Consider the following 15,484-nt stretch of genomic DNA (forward strand, 5'->3'; position numbering starts at 1 on the left):
GTCTGATTGAATAAATTGAATAAATCATGATAAAACAGTTGATAAATCATGGTAAATCATTGAATAAACTATGACAATAAATCATTGATAAATCATTGGAGCTAAAACAATAAATCATTAAAGAAACCACAATGAGTTATCAAATATAAATAAAACACAATCAATCATTGAATACACTACAATGATTCATTGAAAAAGATCATGATTAATTATTGAAGAAAACTCAATAAATCATTCAATAAACCACAATAACCATTTAATAAACTGCAATAACGTATATACCAATGTCACTACCGCTTTACTTGTATAAAATTGAGATAATTAAAAGATAGAAACAAGACACAACGTGAAGCTTATATAATATACACCTCACATTTTGGTGCAGTGACTACATACTACAATAAATCATTAATTTAATAAACCATGGAAATTATTCAATAAACTGCAATAAATCATTGAATAAATCCACTGAATAAACCACAATAAAGCATGATGAATCAAGACAAGGAGCTAAGATAAATTATGTGCCAGTCAGTAGAATGTTTTATGAGCTAGCTGAGGATATTATATATGAGATATATGAGGAGTGGGTGCTGACAGTAATTATAATTGACCAAAGGTGCTGGGGGAAATAATGCCTCTATAAATATAAACATTAATAATTCATATACAAACATATATCTTATTCATAATTCTGTATGTGTACCTATTCACAGTGGCTCATCAGCTAAATCTTTGGCATTTGTTGGATTTTTTTTTTTTTTTTGGGGGGGGGGGGGGTTAGATTTTTTTTGGTTAGGAAGGGTGTATTTTTGTCTAGTTTATGCAGTGATAAAACAAGATCTTTGTAATCAGTGTAAAGCATGATCGGTCTGAAGATTACTGAAGTCTGGCCAAGTATACTTCATAGTGCCAGCTGCTATATTGTAATATTTTTTTCTTATATACTGAAATCCCTTAAACTTCGATGGATTGGTTTTATAAATTATGGGTTAAAACAATGCGGATTTTAGCAGGATTCAAAAGCACATTTATACAAATTTTCCTCATTTTGTAACCTTGAACTTAAATGACTCATAATTCTTTTTATGTAGTAGAGAAAATGATACAATATGCAATATTTCGCAGCTATTATAGTAGATTTGACACATTACTCACTTTCAATAAAAATATAGTAACAAATGTCTTTCATTCTGTAATAATTTTAGCCACAACACAAATAATAATTTTACCATTCACAGACAGCAGATATGCTACTTTAATATATTTATTTTACAGAGGAAAAGCAAGATAATTAGCAAAAGTTAAAGAAATACATTTTGTGAAATTAAGAATAATGATTTGGAATCAAGAAAGAAGTTCAATTAGTAACAAAACACAGCTTCATACCAACTCACCACTTTATTTCTCAAATCATCCCAAACATATATTCTTAAATGACTTTTTCTTCTTAATAGTTTATTTCAAGTGCTAATTAAATAGTTATTTAATCTCAAGGGAAATTCTTGATTAGCTTTTTCAAAAAAACCAGGGCGAAACAAATGAGATCTTAAATCTAGATAAAATCTGTTAACTTAATCTCCAATGAATTAAACCTCACTGACTTAATTACTCTTTTGTTTCAACTGTTTCCCATTTGGCTTATTTTAACATCTTTGAGTTAAATCATTGCCAGACTGGGTCTGTTAAAACAAATCTGTAGACTGGTTTATTCCAGATCTAGGTTATAATGTCTGCAGGGCTGCTAACAATTTCACGCTTAGTTAAAGACATAGAATCAGATATATCTTGAATGGTTTACAAACTGTTCCTCAGTTTTAATGATAAATATCTTGAACAGTTCTAAAATACTTCCCAAATTATCTAGAAAAGTTCTAAAATTACTTCCGAATATCTAGGATCATAAACGGTTTTAAAAATGTTTTAAAATATCTTGAATGGTTCCAAAATATTTAGAATGGTTCTAAAATAATGCTTTCTCAGACAAGGTGTTATAACTAAGATTATATCATATCTAACACCCTAATTCTATATTTAGAATGGTCTGATTATACATGCATATCTTGAAAGGATATATAAATCATTTTGTTTTGTTATTTTTTGATTTCCTTTATCACTGTTCACTTTCTGGACTGACCAGTACTAGTGTCAATGTCAATTCTGGAGTAACCAGTACTAGTGTCAAGGTCATTTCTGGACTAACCAGTAGTAGTGTCATCTGGACTGACCAGTACTAGTGTCAAAGTCAATTCTGGACTGACCAGTCCTAGTGTCAAGGTCAATTTTGGACTGACCAGTACTAGTGTCAAGTTCAATTCTGGACCCTGGACTGACCAGTTCTAGTGTCAAGGTCAATTCTGGAGTAACCAGTACTAGTATCAAGGTAACTTCTTGAATAGCTGGACTGACCAGTACTAATGTCAATGTCATTTCTGGACTGACCAATACTAGTGTCAAAGTCAATTCTGGACTGACCAGTACTACTGTCAAGGTCAATTCTGGACTGATCAGTACTAGTGTCAAGGTTAATTATGGACTGACTAAAACTAGTGTTAAGGTCACTGTTCAAGAAGGTCTTGAGCCTAAGATCCCCTAGGCTGAGAAACTGAAAGACTTAAACAACTGGAATCCACTGCCTCTCTACACCGTTTCCATATACATATGTATTACTTAGTATACCGGTAATTTTATTTTTGCTGAGCACTGATCCATGAAAAACCTGACTTGACATAGCTAAAACCATCATGTTAATATATTGAATTATGTTTGTCAAACCTTTGTATCAAGAGAAAACACTTCAGACTTTCACAATGTAACATCCTACACATTTTGTCTGTGGTTTTACAAAGCCTGTTTTCAATTATTTAACATTCTTAATTAACTTGAAAATAGTTTTTTACAGTTTCTCTGAAAATCTGCAAAGTGCCAAAATTCCTTTTCTTCATTGAGGTTTCTATGTTAGAATTAAATGTACAACATCATAAGACTATTTCCAAGAATAATATTATTTTAACAGTAAGGTATGACTTTGTTAAACAATATATAATTTTAATACAAGTACACTTCAAGGGCTATGAACCCTACTAAAAAAGCGAAATTTGTAACAACTCATTTCCAAAAATATCCCATTTAACCCAAAACCATAATTGCTTTTCTTTGCCAATTTTCATAATCTCCATTTTTAGTACATTATTTGTCAAACAAGAAAGGTACTTTCCAACATTTATTTTGGAGAAAATATCAATATCGTGGCTAGCATTGAATGTTTATTAGTGTCTGCAATCCTTAAATGAACCATTTTAAAGTCCATTTCCTCTTAGCCTGGCCAATAATTGCATAATAAAGCAAAACACAGCTATTCAAACAGAATGATCTTGAACCCATAAGTAATGGCCCGCCTGAGAGGTAAAATTAGACACCCAACATGACTATTACAACTGAATAATCTTGAACCCACAAGCAATGGCCCGCTTGCGAGGTTAAAATTAAACACCCAACACTTTAATTTACAAAGAACAATGATATGAAATATGACAAAAATCATCACAACCTATATACCTTCAAAGAATCATGGTTTAAACAAAATGCTCAAACGTATTTCCATACACAGTAAGTCAATTACAGTACCCTTAAAACATTTACATCAGCTGATATTTCTAAACATTTGAAATCTCCATTAATTTTTCTCACTGAGAAAATCTGACTGATATAAACATCTGGAAAAATTGTATAAAACTTACTGATATTTATTTCTTATAACAGTTATAGAATTAAGTCCAAGAAATTTCCAAATATATTTCTTAGTAAATATGTGCACTATGATGATACATATATATTACACTGCTCAAGTCTGATGGAATTTTGGAAACTGGCCAAAGAAGATGTGCAATAACTACAGCCGCTTTCTATGAAATGTTCTGTTTTTTTTTCCCCTGTTACAGCGACAATCAATATAGTTTTCCAATTTTGTCTCAATTATGGTGTCTGAGAGACTAAACCTTTGTTATATCATTCCACGGCATATTTAGATCAACACAAAGTGATTTACATAATTGAGTGAATGGTATACAGTACAACCTCTGCAGAGCAACACCCTCTGAGACATAGATTTTGGTAGCTGTTGAGAGGTGCTGTTCTAGAGAGGTAAAATTTATTGTTAATACTATCCCAATCTTACTTCAGTTATAAGCAGTAATATCCCAGCCTTAATTCAGTCATAAGCAATAGAATCCCAGTCTTAATTAATTTATAAGCAGTCTTAATTAATTTATAAGCAGTAATATCCCAGCCTTAATTCAGTTATAAGCAGTAATATCCCAGCCTTAATTCAGTTATAAGCAGTAATATTCCAGTCTTAATTCAGTTATAAGCAACAGTATCCCAGCCTTAATTCAGTTATAAGCAGTAATATCCCAGCCTTAATTCAGTTATAAGCAGTAATATCCCAGCCTTAATTCAGTTATAAGCAGTAATATCCCAGTCTTAATTCAGTTATAAGCAATAATATCCCAGTCTTAATTTAGTTATAAGCAATAATATCCCAGTCTTAATTTAGTTATAAGCAATAGTATCCCAGTCTTAATTAATTTATAAGCAGTAATATCCCAGCCTTATTCAGTTATAAGTAGTAATATCCCTGTCTTAATTCAATTATAAGCACAGTAATATCCAAGTCTTAATTCAGTTATAAGCAATAATATCCCAGCCTTAATTAATTTATAAGCAGTAATATCCCAGTCTTAATTCAATTATAAGTAATAATATCCCAGTCTTAATTCAATTATAAGCACAGTAATATCCAAGTCTTAATTCAGTTATAAGCAATAATATCCCAGCCTTAATTAATTTATAAGCAGTAATATCCCAGTCTTAATTCAATTATAAGCACAGTAATATCCAAGTCTTAATTCAGTTATAAGCAATAATATCCCAGCCTTAATTAATTTATAAGCAGTAATATCCCAGTCTTAATTCAGTTATTAGTAATAATATCCCAGTCTTAATTCAATTATAAGCACAGTAATATCCAAGTCTTAATTCAGTTATAAGCAATAATATCCCAACCTTAATTAATTTATAAGCAGTAATATCCCAGTCTTAATTCAATTATAAGTAATAATATCCCAGTCTTAATTCAATTATAAGCACAGTAATATCCAAGTCTTAATTCAGTTATAAGCAATAATATCCCAGTCTGAATTCAATTATAAGCACAGTAATATCTAAGTCTTAATTCAGTTATAAGTAATAATATCCCAGTCTTAATTCAATTATAAGCACAGTAATATCCAAGTCTTAATTCAGTTATAAGCAATAATATCCCAGCCTTAATTAATTTATAAGCAGTAATATCCCAGTCTTAATTCAATTATAAGTAATAATATCCCAGTCTTAATTCAATTATGAGCACAGTAATATCCAAGTCTTAATTCAGTTATAAGCAGTAATATCCCAGTCTTAATTCAATTATAAGCACAGTAATATCCAAGTCTTAATTCAGTTATAAGCAGTAATATCCCAGTCTTAATTCAATTATGAGCACAGTAATATCCAAGTCTTAATTCAGTTATAAGCAGTAATATCCAAGTCTTAATTCAGTTATAAGTAATAATATCCCAGTCTTAATTCAATTATAAGCACAGTAATATCCAAGTCTTAATTCAGTTATAAGCAGTAATATCCAAGTCTTAATTCAGTTATAAGTAATAATATCCCAGTCTTAATTCAATTATAAGCACAGTAATATCCAAGTCTTAATTCAGTTATAAGCAGTAATATCCCAGTCTTAATTCAATTATAAGCACAGTAATATCCAAGTCTTAATTCAGTTATAAGCAGTAATATCCCAGTCTTAATTCAATTATAAGCAATAATATCCCAGTCTTAATTCAATTATAAGCACAGTGAAATTTCTGAAAAACAAAACTAAAATAAATAGGAGTGCATGTGCAAAATCATGGGCTGATTATATGCATTGCCAAAAACAATGCCAGTATTCTGTCATGTTGCTTCAATGAAGCTCAAATACTCGGCCATACTATTAAGTCAATGGAGAGCTTTGATGATAAAAAAAAGCTTTGATACAATTATAGACACGGCCATACAACGAATAAAAGCAATGCTTTGAAGGAACTAAACACATGGTTATTACACGAGTTAAAGCATAAGCAAAGTAGATGATGAGATAGAAGATACCTGTGAGTGATTAGATATTGTATCATCATCACTGACAATATCAACAAAGCTGGCTCGTACATTTCGTGCACTATCATTTTGCAGTGCAATGGTCGCCTCACTGAGCTTTGTCAGCACTTGGTCTGCTTGCATTATTGCACTACCTGTGCGGGCTAAGATACAGGATACCTGCCTACCCTAAGCAAACAATACAAAAAGAATGTGTACAAGAAATAAAATAAAATAGAATGATTGATGTGTTGACCAACCAACTGACTGACCGTCCAACTAGTCGACCCACAGACTGACTTAAACTGTAATTTTTCCTATCATCTTTATATTTAGTACTCATTTCCTAAATAACAAGTATACTTGGTTTTCAGTCCATTAACCTTTAACCTGCTGTTATTTCTTTAAATTTGGATCAGTCCATTTGAAGTTAAAGAAATTCAAAATGCATCCACATTCCACAGTTTTGTCAGTTTGGCTCTATTCTGATTGGTTCCAAAAGGTTAAAATATTACGTAATATTATATTTGTGTATCATTATATGTGCCAAAAGTTGGACTTAAAACCAAGTATCTTCTGTAGAAACATTGAAAGCGATTGCAAGCAACACTAGCAAAGCATACAGTGTTAACAAGGTGAAAACTTGAAGCAAACATTTTGATCTGTCTTTCATGCAACAAGTCATTTTATACCAAGATTATTTATTGATTCTATTTCTACATTTAGAGAAAAGTATTGATGCCAATTAATATGTAGCACACTGGTGTGAAGCAAGTTGGCTTAATAATGGCATACCTGTCCTAATCAAATTTTGAAAACAGTGTCATACCTGCACAAGAATCAAATTGGGGAGAATTGTGGCATGCTTGTGTAAGTGAAATAGGAAAATTAGTGTCATATACAAGCAAGAATAACCTTCCTATAAATTTATGCTACAAGGCAATCCTCATCTTTAAACTATTTATTAAAAGGTGGAACCAAATTTTGAAAAGGTAATGGTAAACATACATCCTGATTTGGTACCTAAGTTCCATAAAAGCAGATCAAAAAGTTTATATATACACAGTGACTGTTAAGTAAGGTACACAGAATAAGCAAGAAGAGACAACAATGATTTTTCATAAGAAGTTTAAAACAGTATAAAAATACACAAACATTATGAAGAAATGCAGGCAAAACAGAATAAAGACAAGACAAAAATCGTTTGTCATAACCAGGGGATATCAGTGTATAATATATAAAACCTCATTTACCTTAGCTTCTTCTTATACTCTGATATTGACCTGTTATTTTTTTTACAAACATTTATATCTTAACCACACAGAGAAAGGTATTTCAAAGCTATTTATAGATTACATAAAATATACACTTACCTCATGTGTTTCTTCATGAATGATATCTTGTCCGCCTGTATAACTTTGATCTGTGTCACTTGGAGGATCTAAAACACTGTCTATAGAAATACTCATCCGTCCAGCTGATGTATAAAATATTTCTTTCCTCGTCACATATTCCGCTGAACCTTTCTTGCCCTTTGCACCTTTTTTCTCTTCTTTTTCACTCTCTAAATCCTTAATATTATGATATGTGACTCCCTCTTGCTTATCAGTATCTTTTTCAATCTTTTCAATTTCAACATTTTCACATTTTTCATTCACACTTTCACCAATAAATTCTCCATTTTCATAAGTTTGTTCACTGCTATGCTCAGAAACAATTTTATTTTCATTCTCAACTTTTTCAAGTTCAACTTTTTCATCTACTATTTCACTAACAAATTCTTGTTCATTGTTCAGCTCAGATGATGTACCATTTTCAACAGCACATGTTTCAAGAGCTTTAAATTGTTCAGGTTTATCTAATACTTCATCAAAGCTAACAACTTCTTGTGTGTCATTAACAACACCAACTTCACTCTCAGCAAGAGATGTATCCTGTTTAATAATCTCACTTTCAACTATTTGAAGTTCCTTTTCAACGTTGCTTTCATCAAAATATGCTTTATCTTCAACAATATCTTTTTCAACTACTTCCTGGACGCCTTCCAAATTAGCATTTCCACTTTTTTCAACAGTTTCACTGACTAGAACCTGGCTAGAAATTTCAGCCATTTCATCTTTTTCCTCACTACTTGTTTGTTGTCCACTTTCAATTTCACTTTTTACTTCATGAACTTCATTCTCATCTAAAATATTCGTGTTATCTGTTTTCTCTGGGCTAGTTTGGCTTATACTTTCAATCTTTTCTAAATCATTAGTGTTATCATTTAGTTCTTCTTCCTGCATTCCATATTTTGTACTTTCATTACTATCCATCACATGTGCATTGGCTTCTACATTAGACACAGATACATTTTCAATCAATTCTTCCTCTACTTCAGATATTTCACTTTCTGTTTCTGGCTTTATGTCTGTTTTATTTACAAGTTCAGATTCACTATCATCAGAACCTGGTGGCGTGTCCTCTTTACTTATTACTATATCAGGGATCAGTGTTTCTTGTCTTTCTAGTTTGTTAGTTATATCATTACCTACAATACCGGATGATGTTAAATCACATTCATTTAAAGGTTCAAGCTCAGCTGTTTCAGGTTCTACAGCTGACTGTGAAGATGGATCTGTTGTTTCCAGAGTAATATTGCCGTTTTCATCATTAAAATATTGTGACATTGCACTAGAAGTATCGATTTCAGCAGTCACTTCATTTTCAACAACACTGTCTTCTCTCTCATTTATGTCTGTAAACAATTCTTTATCAGTTCTTTCATTATCAATAATATTATCTAAGCCCTCCGTAGTAATCAAATCATTTTCTTCAAAAATATCATCTTGCATTAAATGATCTTTATCAATTACTAGTTCAGGGGAGTTAACTTCCTCTCTATCAGGTGTAGCAGCAGGAGAGAAATCAACAGAATTAACAATCCTATAACTACCCTCTGTTGTAGTAGAACTGCCCTCAGAATCACTTGAATCATAACTTTCTTTCATTGCACTAGCAATTTCTGAAGTAATAAATTGTTCTTCTTCACTTAATCTTATTTCTTGAACCACTTCAATTGCACTAGCAATTGCTTCGTTGACAAGATCATCAGCTACTTTAACAAATTTCTCATTATCTTCAGGTTTATCTACAACAATCATATCTTCAGCAAGTTCATCTTTATCATCTTTCTCATTTTCAGCAGTATCTTTGAATATTTGTTCTTGCAGTGAACCTATAGCTTCAGATAAGGCTGTTTCAACTAAAACATCAGCCATCTCTTCCACTTTTCCATCTATTTCTTTCTCATTATCAACAAATCTTACAAAAGGTTTATGGTCAGCTTTCGTAGAGATATCATCCGATGTTTGAGAGCTACTCATATCATTAACATCAGGTACCATTGGATTAATTTCATAATCTAAATTGAATACTTCCTCACTTGGACTCTCTATCGGTGAAAATGCATTACCAATTGCTATATTTTGTAACATGGTACCTTGAATTTCAGCATTCATTTCATAGAACCCTTCTTCAGCACTGTCATGTGACTCTACACTATCAGTACTTGTGGTCATTTCAACCATGATTTCAGGGGCAGTATCAAACTCACCAGATTGCCTTGCCTGTTCCTCATCACCACCCTCAGCTTTTGACTCTTTATCATGAATTGTTTTTTGAATATCATCATTTTCAATAAAATCCTGCCCAAACAGATCCTTATCATCTTCTAAAGTATCAGCAGCTTTTGTCTCTTCATTAACTTTCCTTTCTTCCTCCATTGATTTGTTGTCACTGAGCTCAAAGTCAGGTTCAGTCTCACTATCAAATGAATCTTTACTGCTGTTATTGGGACTTCCAACAAGTTCTATATTAATTTCAGGGGCATCATCTGGCCCAAGCGGTGCTTTTTCAGTTTCTTTATCCTCAACAGCGTTAGGGTCAGAAAATAGATTTGAACTTTCAACACTTTCATTCATTTGATAAAATCCACTTACACTCTCAATGTCTGGAGTTTCCATTGGTGACACACTACTATCATCAGAGTATGTGCTATCGACCATCAAGGAGTTATTAACATCTAAAGAATCTATTCGTTCAATGGCTTTTTCAAGTTTTTCAGCATTTATATCATAAAATCCTTTCATTTCTTCCGTTTCTGGTGTCTCTAAAGGTGAGGCACTTGCATCAGAATACGCATCATCTATATTCAAGAAATGATTGTCATCTTTTTCTATGGCTTGTTCAAGAAGACTAGCATTCATTTCATAAAATCCTGTTACATTTTTTTCATTTTCAGGTGTATCTACCGAAGACATGCTTTCAGTTGTTACTGAACTTGCAATCATAGTATCTTGTTCTGCATTTACTCCATAATAACCGGTTTCATTTTCACCGAGATTTGTGGCATACGCTGAGCTTGAGAGTAAATTTTCTGCCGTGTTTTCACAAATAATTTCTGGATTTACTTCATAAAAACCACTTACATGCTCTTCTAAAGGAGTTTCAACTGATGAGACACTTTCAATTGTAACAGCACTGTCTGTCATTCCTTCACTGACTGTCATCAAATTGATATCTTTTGTTGACTTAATGCTTTCATCATCTTTATCTGCACTCAATTCCTCTGTGGAATCCCTTTCTTTATCTTCTACCCAAGTTTTAAATTCTTTCTCATTTATTTCTGAATCCACACGTTCATCTTGTTTATCAGATATGTTTTGTTCAGACAGTCCTAAATCAACATTTTCAGATTCATTCTTTTCTTCAATTACTTCTTGATACTCATCAGGACCCTTATCTTCTAGTTCAGTTGCAGCACCTGATAAAGTAACCTGACCTCCCTCTTGCTGATTAAATGAACTATCCTCTCTAAATATTTCACCATAGTCTGTCATTACATTTACATTTTCCCTAACAGTCACTAGTTCAGACTCGCTTTCAGAAGTGGTAGGGAAACTGCTACTTGCATCAGAACTTACACTATTATCACTGTCACTCTTTTTCATGTCAGGTGAATCAGGTTCCTTACTTTCTAACTCATCTACTGCAGATTCATCAACATCTTTTTCTGATTCATTTCCGACAATTTCATCAGCACTATTTCTACCACTCTCCTCTTCAATCATGCTTTCTGAATCTTTTTCGATGTTAACATCAGACAGACTTGTACTGTCAAACACAAAACCTTTATTTACAATTCCTTCTTCAAAATCTTCATCCAAATTTGTGTCAGCTTCTTCAATGTATTCATCATCAAGTTCTTCATTATTTTCGTCATTTGTTGCATTCGCACCTACATCTTCAGAGTCTTCTAAGGTTTGGTCTTTCAACATTTCATTTTCATTTTTATGATTTTTTTCTGAGGTTATATGATCAAGAACTTTAAAAACATCAACATTACTAGAGTCAAATGGTTCACTATTATTTACAGATTCTTCTTTAGTCTCACTACTTTCTGCTAAACTATTAAAGAAATCAGATTCCTCTTGTGGTGCTTTACTCTCAATGTTGTCACTTTTGTTTCCTGTATCTTCAAAATTGGTGAAATCTAAAAGCGAGCCTTCATTTTCAACTTTGTCCTTTTCTTGGCTTGCCAACATTTCTACCTGACTTGAGCTTACAACATTCCCTTCCAAATCAAGTGTTTCTGACTTTTCATTATCAAAGGGAAATTGATCGTCAAACACACCTACAAGATTATTGTTACTGTTACCTAGATTCATATCAACAGCACTAGCCTCAATATTGTCCTTTAATATCCCTTCTTTTACAGTCTCTATTACATCTGTTAAGTTTTCTGAGTAACTAGAAACTTCATTTGTTTTGCTAACAGTACTCAGGGCATCATCAAGTTCTGACAAACCCGCTAGATCCATTGTTCCGATATTTTGATCAATGATTTCCTTTAAGTTATCTTCAGCAGTATCTGTGCCACCTAATAAATCATCACTTTGAGCTGCAGATGGTTCAAGCGAAGTTTGAAACTGTCCACCAGTTTGCCCAAATTGTTCATCTACAGCATTTATGGCATTGCTGTCTGGCTGGTCAGATGTTGAAGTTGACTGAATAATATTATCCATTCCAGATATATCATCCAGAACATTATTTGCATCTTTGGAACCTTCAAGTTGTTCAAACGACTGAGTATCTGCTTCACATACATCATCTGTCACAATATTTGTATCTTTAGTGACCTCAGTCAAAGTTGACTGAAAATTATCTGTTCCAAAAATGTTATCAGAATTGTCATTACTTGCATCTTTAATGACCTTATCTTGGTCAGAGGTCAAGGTTGACTGAATATTATTTGCTCCAAATAAATCATCAGCAATGTTAATTGAATCCTTTGTGACCTCCAGTTGTTCAGAGGTCAAAGTTGACTGAAAATTATCTGTTCCAAAAATGTTATCAGAATTGTCATTACTTGCATCTTTAATGACCTTATCTTGGTCAGAGGTCAAGGTTGACTGAATATTATTTGCTCCAAATAAATCATCAGCAATGTTAATTGAATCCTTTGTGACCTCCAGTTGTTCAGAGGTCAAAGTTGACTGAAAATTATCTGTACCAAAAATATCATCAGAAATGTCATTACTTGCATCTTTGGTGACCTCAGCTTGTTCAGAGTTCAAGGTTGACTGGATTATATCTGTTCCTAATAAATCATCAGCAACGTTTATTGAATCGTTGGTGACCTCCTGTTGTTCAGAGGTCAAAGTTGACTGAATATCTGTACCAAAAATATCATCAGAATCAATATTTGTATCTGTAGTAACCTCAACTTGTTCAGAAGCCAAGTTTGCCTGGACATTATCTGTTCTAAATAAATCATCACCAACATTTATTGAAGCATTGGTGACCTCCAGTTGTTCAGAGGTCAAGGTCGTCTGAATATTATCATTAATTATCATGTCCCTTATCTTATCAGGAATGTTATCCCCTTGTTCAGTTATGTGTTCCATTTTTGCTGACATGGCAAGTTTCAAAGCCTGTTCTGAAACAAGAGTTGCACCTTCGCTGCTTACTTTTCTAAATGACTCGGATTCAACGACCTGAAAGCAAGATAAATATCCATTACTTTATATCCATCAATAAGTGCATATCAATAACGAATAATAATAAATGGATAATACTTTCATTAAAGGTATCCAGAGGCAATTTAAGATGTATCCAACTTAATATAGAAATCAATTTTAAAGAAGCATAAAATAAAATCACTCTCGTTGACGTTATGTTTTTTCGAACAGATAAATTTTGCAAAGAGTATTTAATTTCCATTTGTTTTCCCGTCATTTGATGTTCAATTAAAGTCAGAACATTAAACTGTTTTAATTATTCACGTATAATCCAATAACTCATGTCCATAAGGAATTAAATGACGACAGAAAAGAACATGAATGCAATAAACAAAAATAATTATAAGATCTTGTTTACAGGTATATTTGAAGGTAACTGGGCTGGAAAAAATAACATGTTAAGTCCATTTTCTACGTATAGCTTTAAATGAGACAGCAGTAATGCTACAATGTTATCGGCAATTTCCTTATTGGAAATACAATACCAAACGTGTGTACTGCAATAAATAGTGTAATAAGCCTTCGTACTACAGTTCTACAGCAGAATCACCTATAAATCAAAGTGAAACACTATCTATAAACCCAATGCTCAATACTCTACTTAAATCAGGACTAGTCCTAATAGGTAAGATTTTTTTTCTATAATTATAAAGAATGGCAGAAAAACAAGAGGGCCATTATGGCCCTCGATTGCTCACCTTTGACACATATACACAATCACCTTTAAATCAAAGTGAAACACTGTCTATAAACCAAGTGCTCAATACCCTACTTAAATCAGGACTAATCTAATAAAGAATGGCAAAAAAACAAGAGGGTCATGATGGCCCTGGATTGCCCACCTTAGAGACATTGTGAAGCAGAATGACAATCAATTATGAAACACTATTAACTTGTGTGCAAAATTCAGACCATTTGCACACTGTTTTTTTTTACCAGAACAAATTTTTTATAGTTAAAAATGACCTAAAAGCGGAAAGCCTTCAACTCAAATCGGACTGAAAATGGAACAAAAATATAATTTTTAATTTAATACTGAGTATATTTCTTTAATATTATCTCTTGCACATTTTTCTGTTTTAAGTACAAAAATTGATCTAAGTAAGAAATTCCAAATTTATATTTCTTAGCATTAATTTTGGATCTCAGAGGAGCTACATTAACAGTAAAGATTCGTATAATTATAAAAAATGGCAAAAAATGTAGGGCAAAACTTAGTAAGGCTTCGCAAGAAATATCTTTAAAGGCTTATAAAGCCCTAAAAATGCTATCATTATCATTTCACAAATGCTGTTTATTTTTGGTGTACTGTTAACATTTTCAAAACTGGTACTCATTTTAGAAAAAAAATCCCTAAAATATAATGGAACAGTTTTGTCCAGGTTGAAAGATATCTGGCATGGTAATAGGTCAATATTTACTCATCTTCTTAACCTCTTGGTTTTTTTTTAGAGTTTGATTTTTTTTTAAGTATGTAAGTCTCTTTTTATTTTGGGGAGAGTTTTAATTTGTTATTTTTGTTGGGTTTTATGTTGCACCAACACAGTGCAGGTCTGATATGGCGACTTCTTACTTTTACTGGTGGAGGAAGACATATGGTGCCCCTCTGTGTATTATTTCATGAATGAACAGGCACCTGAGTAGAACCACCGACTCTGGTTTACCTCAGCTTACTTACATGAAAGAATCCACAGTCCCTGTTGGGATTCAAACCTAAAATGATGCACTCAGAGGGGTGTATCTAAATTTTATCTATTTTATCTACAATATGATACACAAGCAATGAAAGGATGAATATGAATAATTAGAAAATCATATTAGCATAGAAATGAAAAGCAGTTAGTATTTATAAGTAAACAGTTACCTATTAATAACTATACCCGCACCTCTTAAAAAGTAGGAAACTATGTAAGTATTGAAAACATGCACTTTATCTACTGGAGCCAGCATTTCCCTCATATAAAATGTTTATTTCATGCTTTTGAAAACTAAAATACATCAAAGAAATGAAAGTCAAACCACACAGTTTGAAACTAAGTGAAATATAAAGTATTAGTCCTCTTTCTATTTCAATTTACCATTATAAATTTTTTGTTATTTTCTACATTTTTAAACACATATTTATAAAATACATGTATTGGCAGTAAGTCCAATATAACTGTACTTATTGCCAAAGAGCAATCTGTGAAAAAGATGGTTCAGGCCTAATGGCTAATGAGTGACTAATGAATAATTTTTTG

At 32.3% G+C, this 15,484-nt stretch overlaps 1 protein-coding gene across 1 annotated transcript in view; it reads right to left on the reverse strand.

Annotated features, from left to right (window-relative positions):
* LOC132727601 (uncharacterized) overlaps positions 1–15,484 on the reverse strand; it is a gene marked incomplete at its 5' end in the record, with an annotated part of 122,209 nt that overhangs the window by 50,375 nt on the left and 56,350 nt on the right. The window contains one exon of the mRNA XM_060713160.1: positions 7,557–13,220. Within this exon, the coding sequence (XP_060569143.1) occupies positions 7,557–13,220 (5,664 nt within the window). The remainder of the gene's footprint in view (positions 1–7,556; positions 13,221–15,484) is intronic.

The sequence above is a fragment of the Ruditapes philippinarum genome, unplaced genomic scaffold (assembly GCF_026571515.1).
Source record: "Ruditapes philippinarum isolate M1 unplaced genomic scaffold, ASM2657151v2 ctg3653_1_1_1_1, whole genome shotgun sequence".
Classification (NCBI taxonomy): domain Eukaryota; kingdom Metazoa; phylum Mollusca; class Bivalvia; order Venerida; family Veneridae; genus Ruditapes; species Ruditapes philippinarum.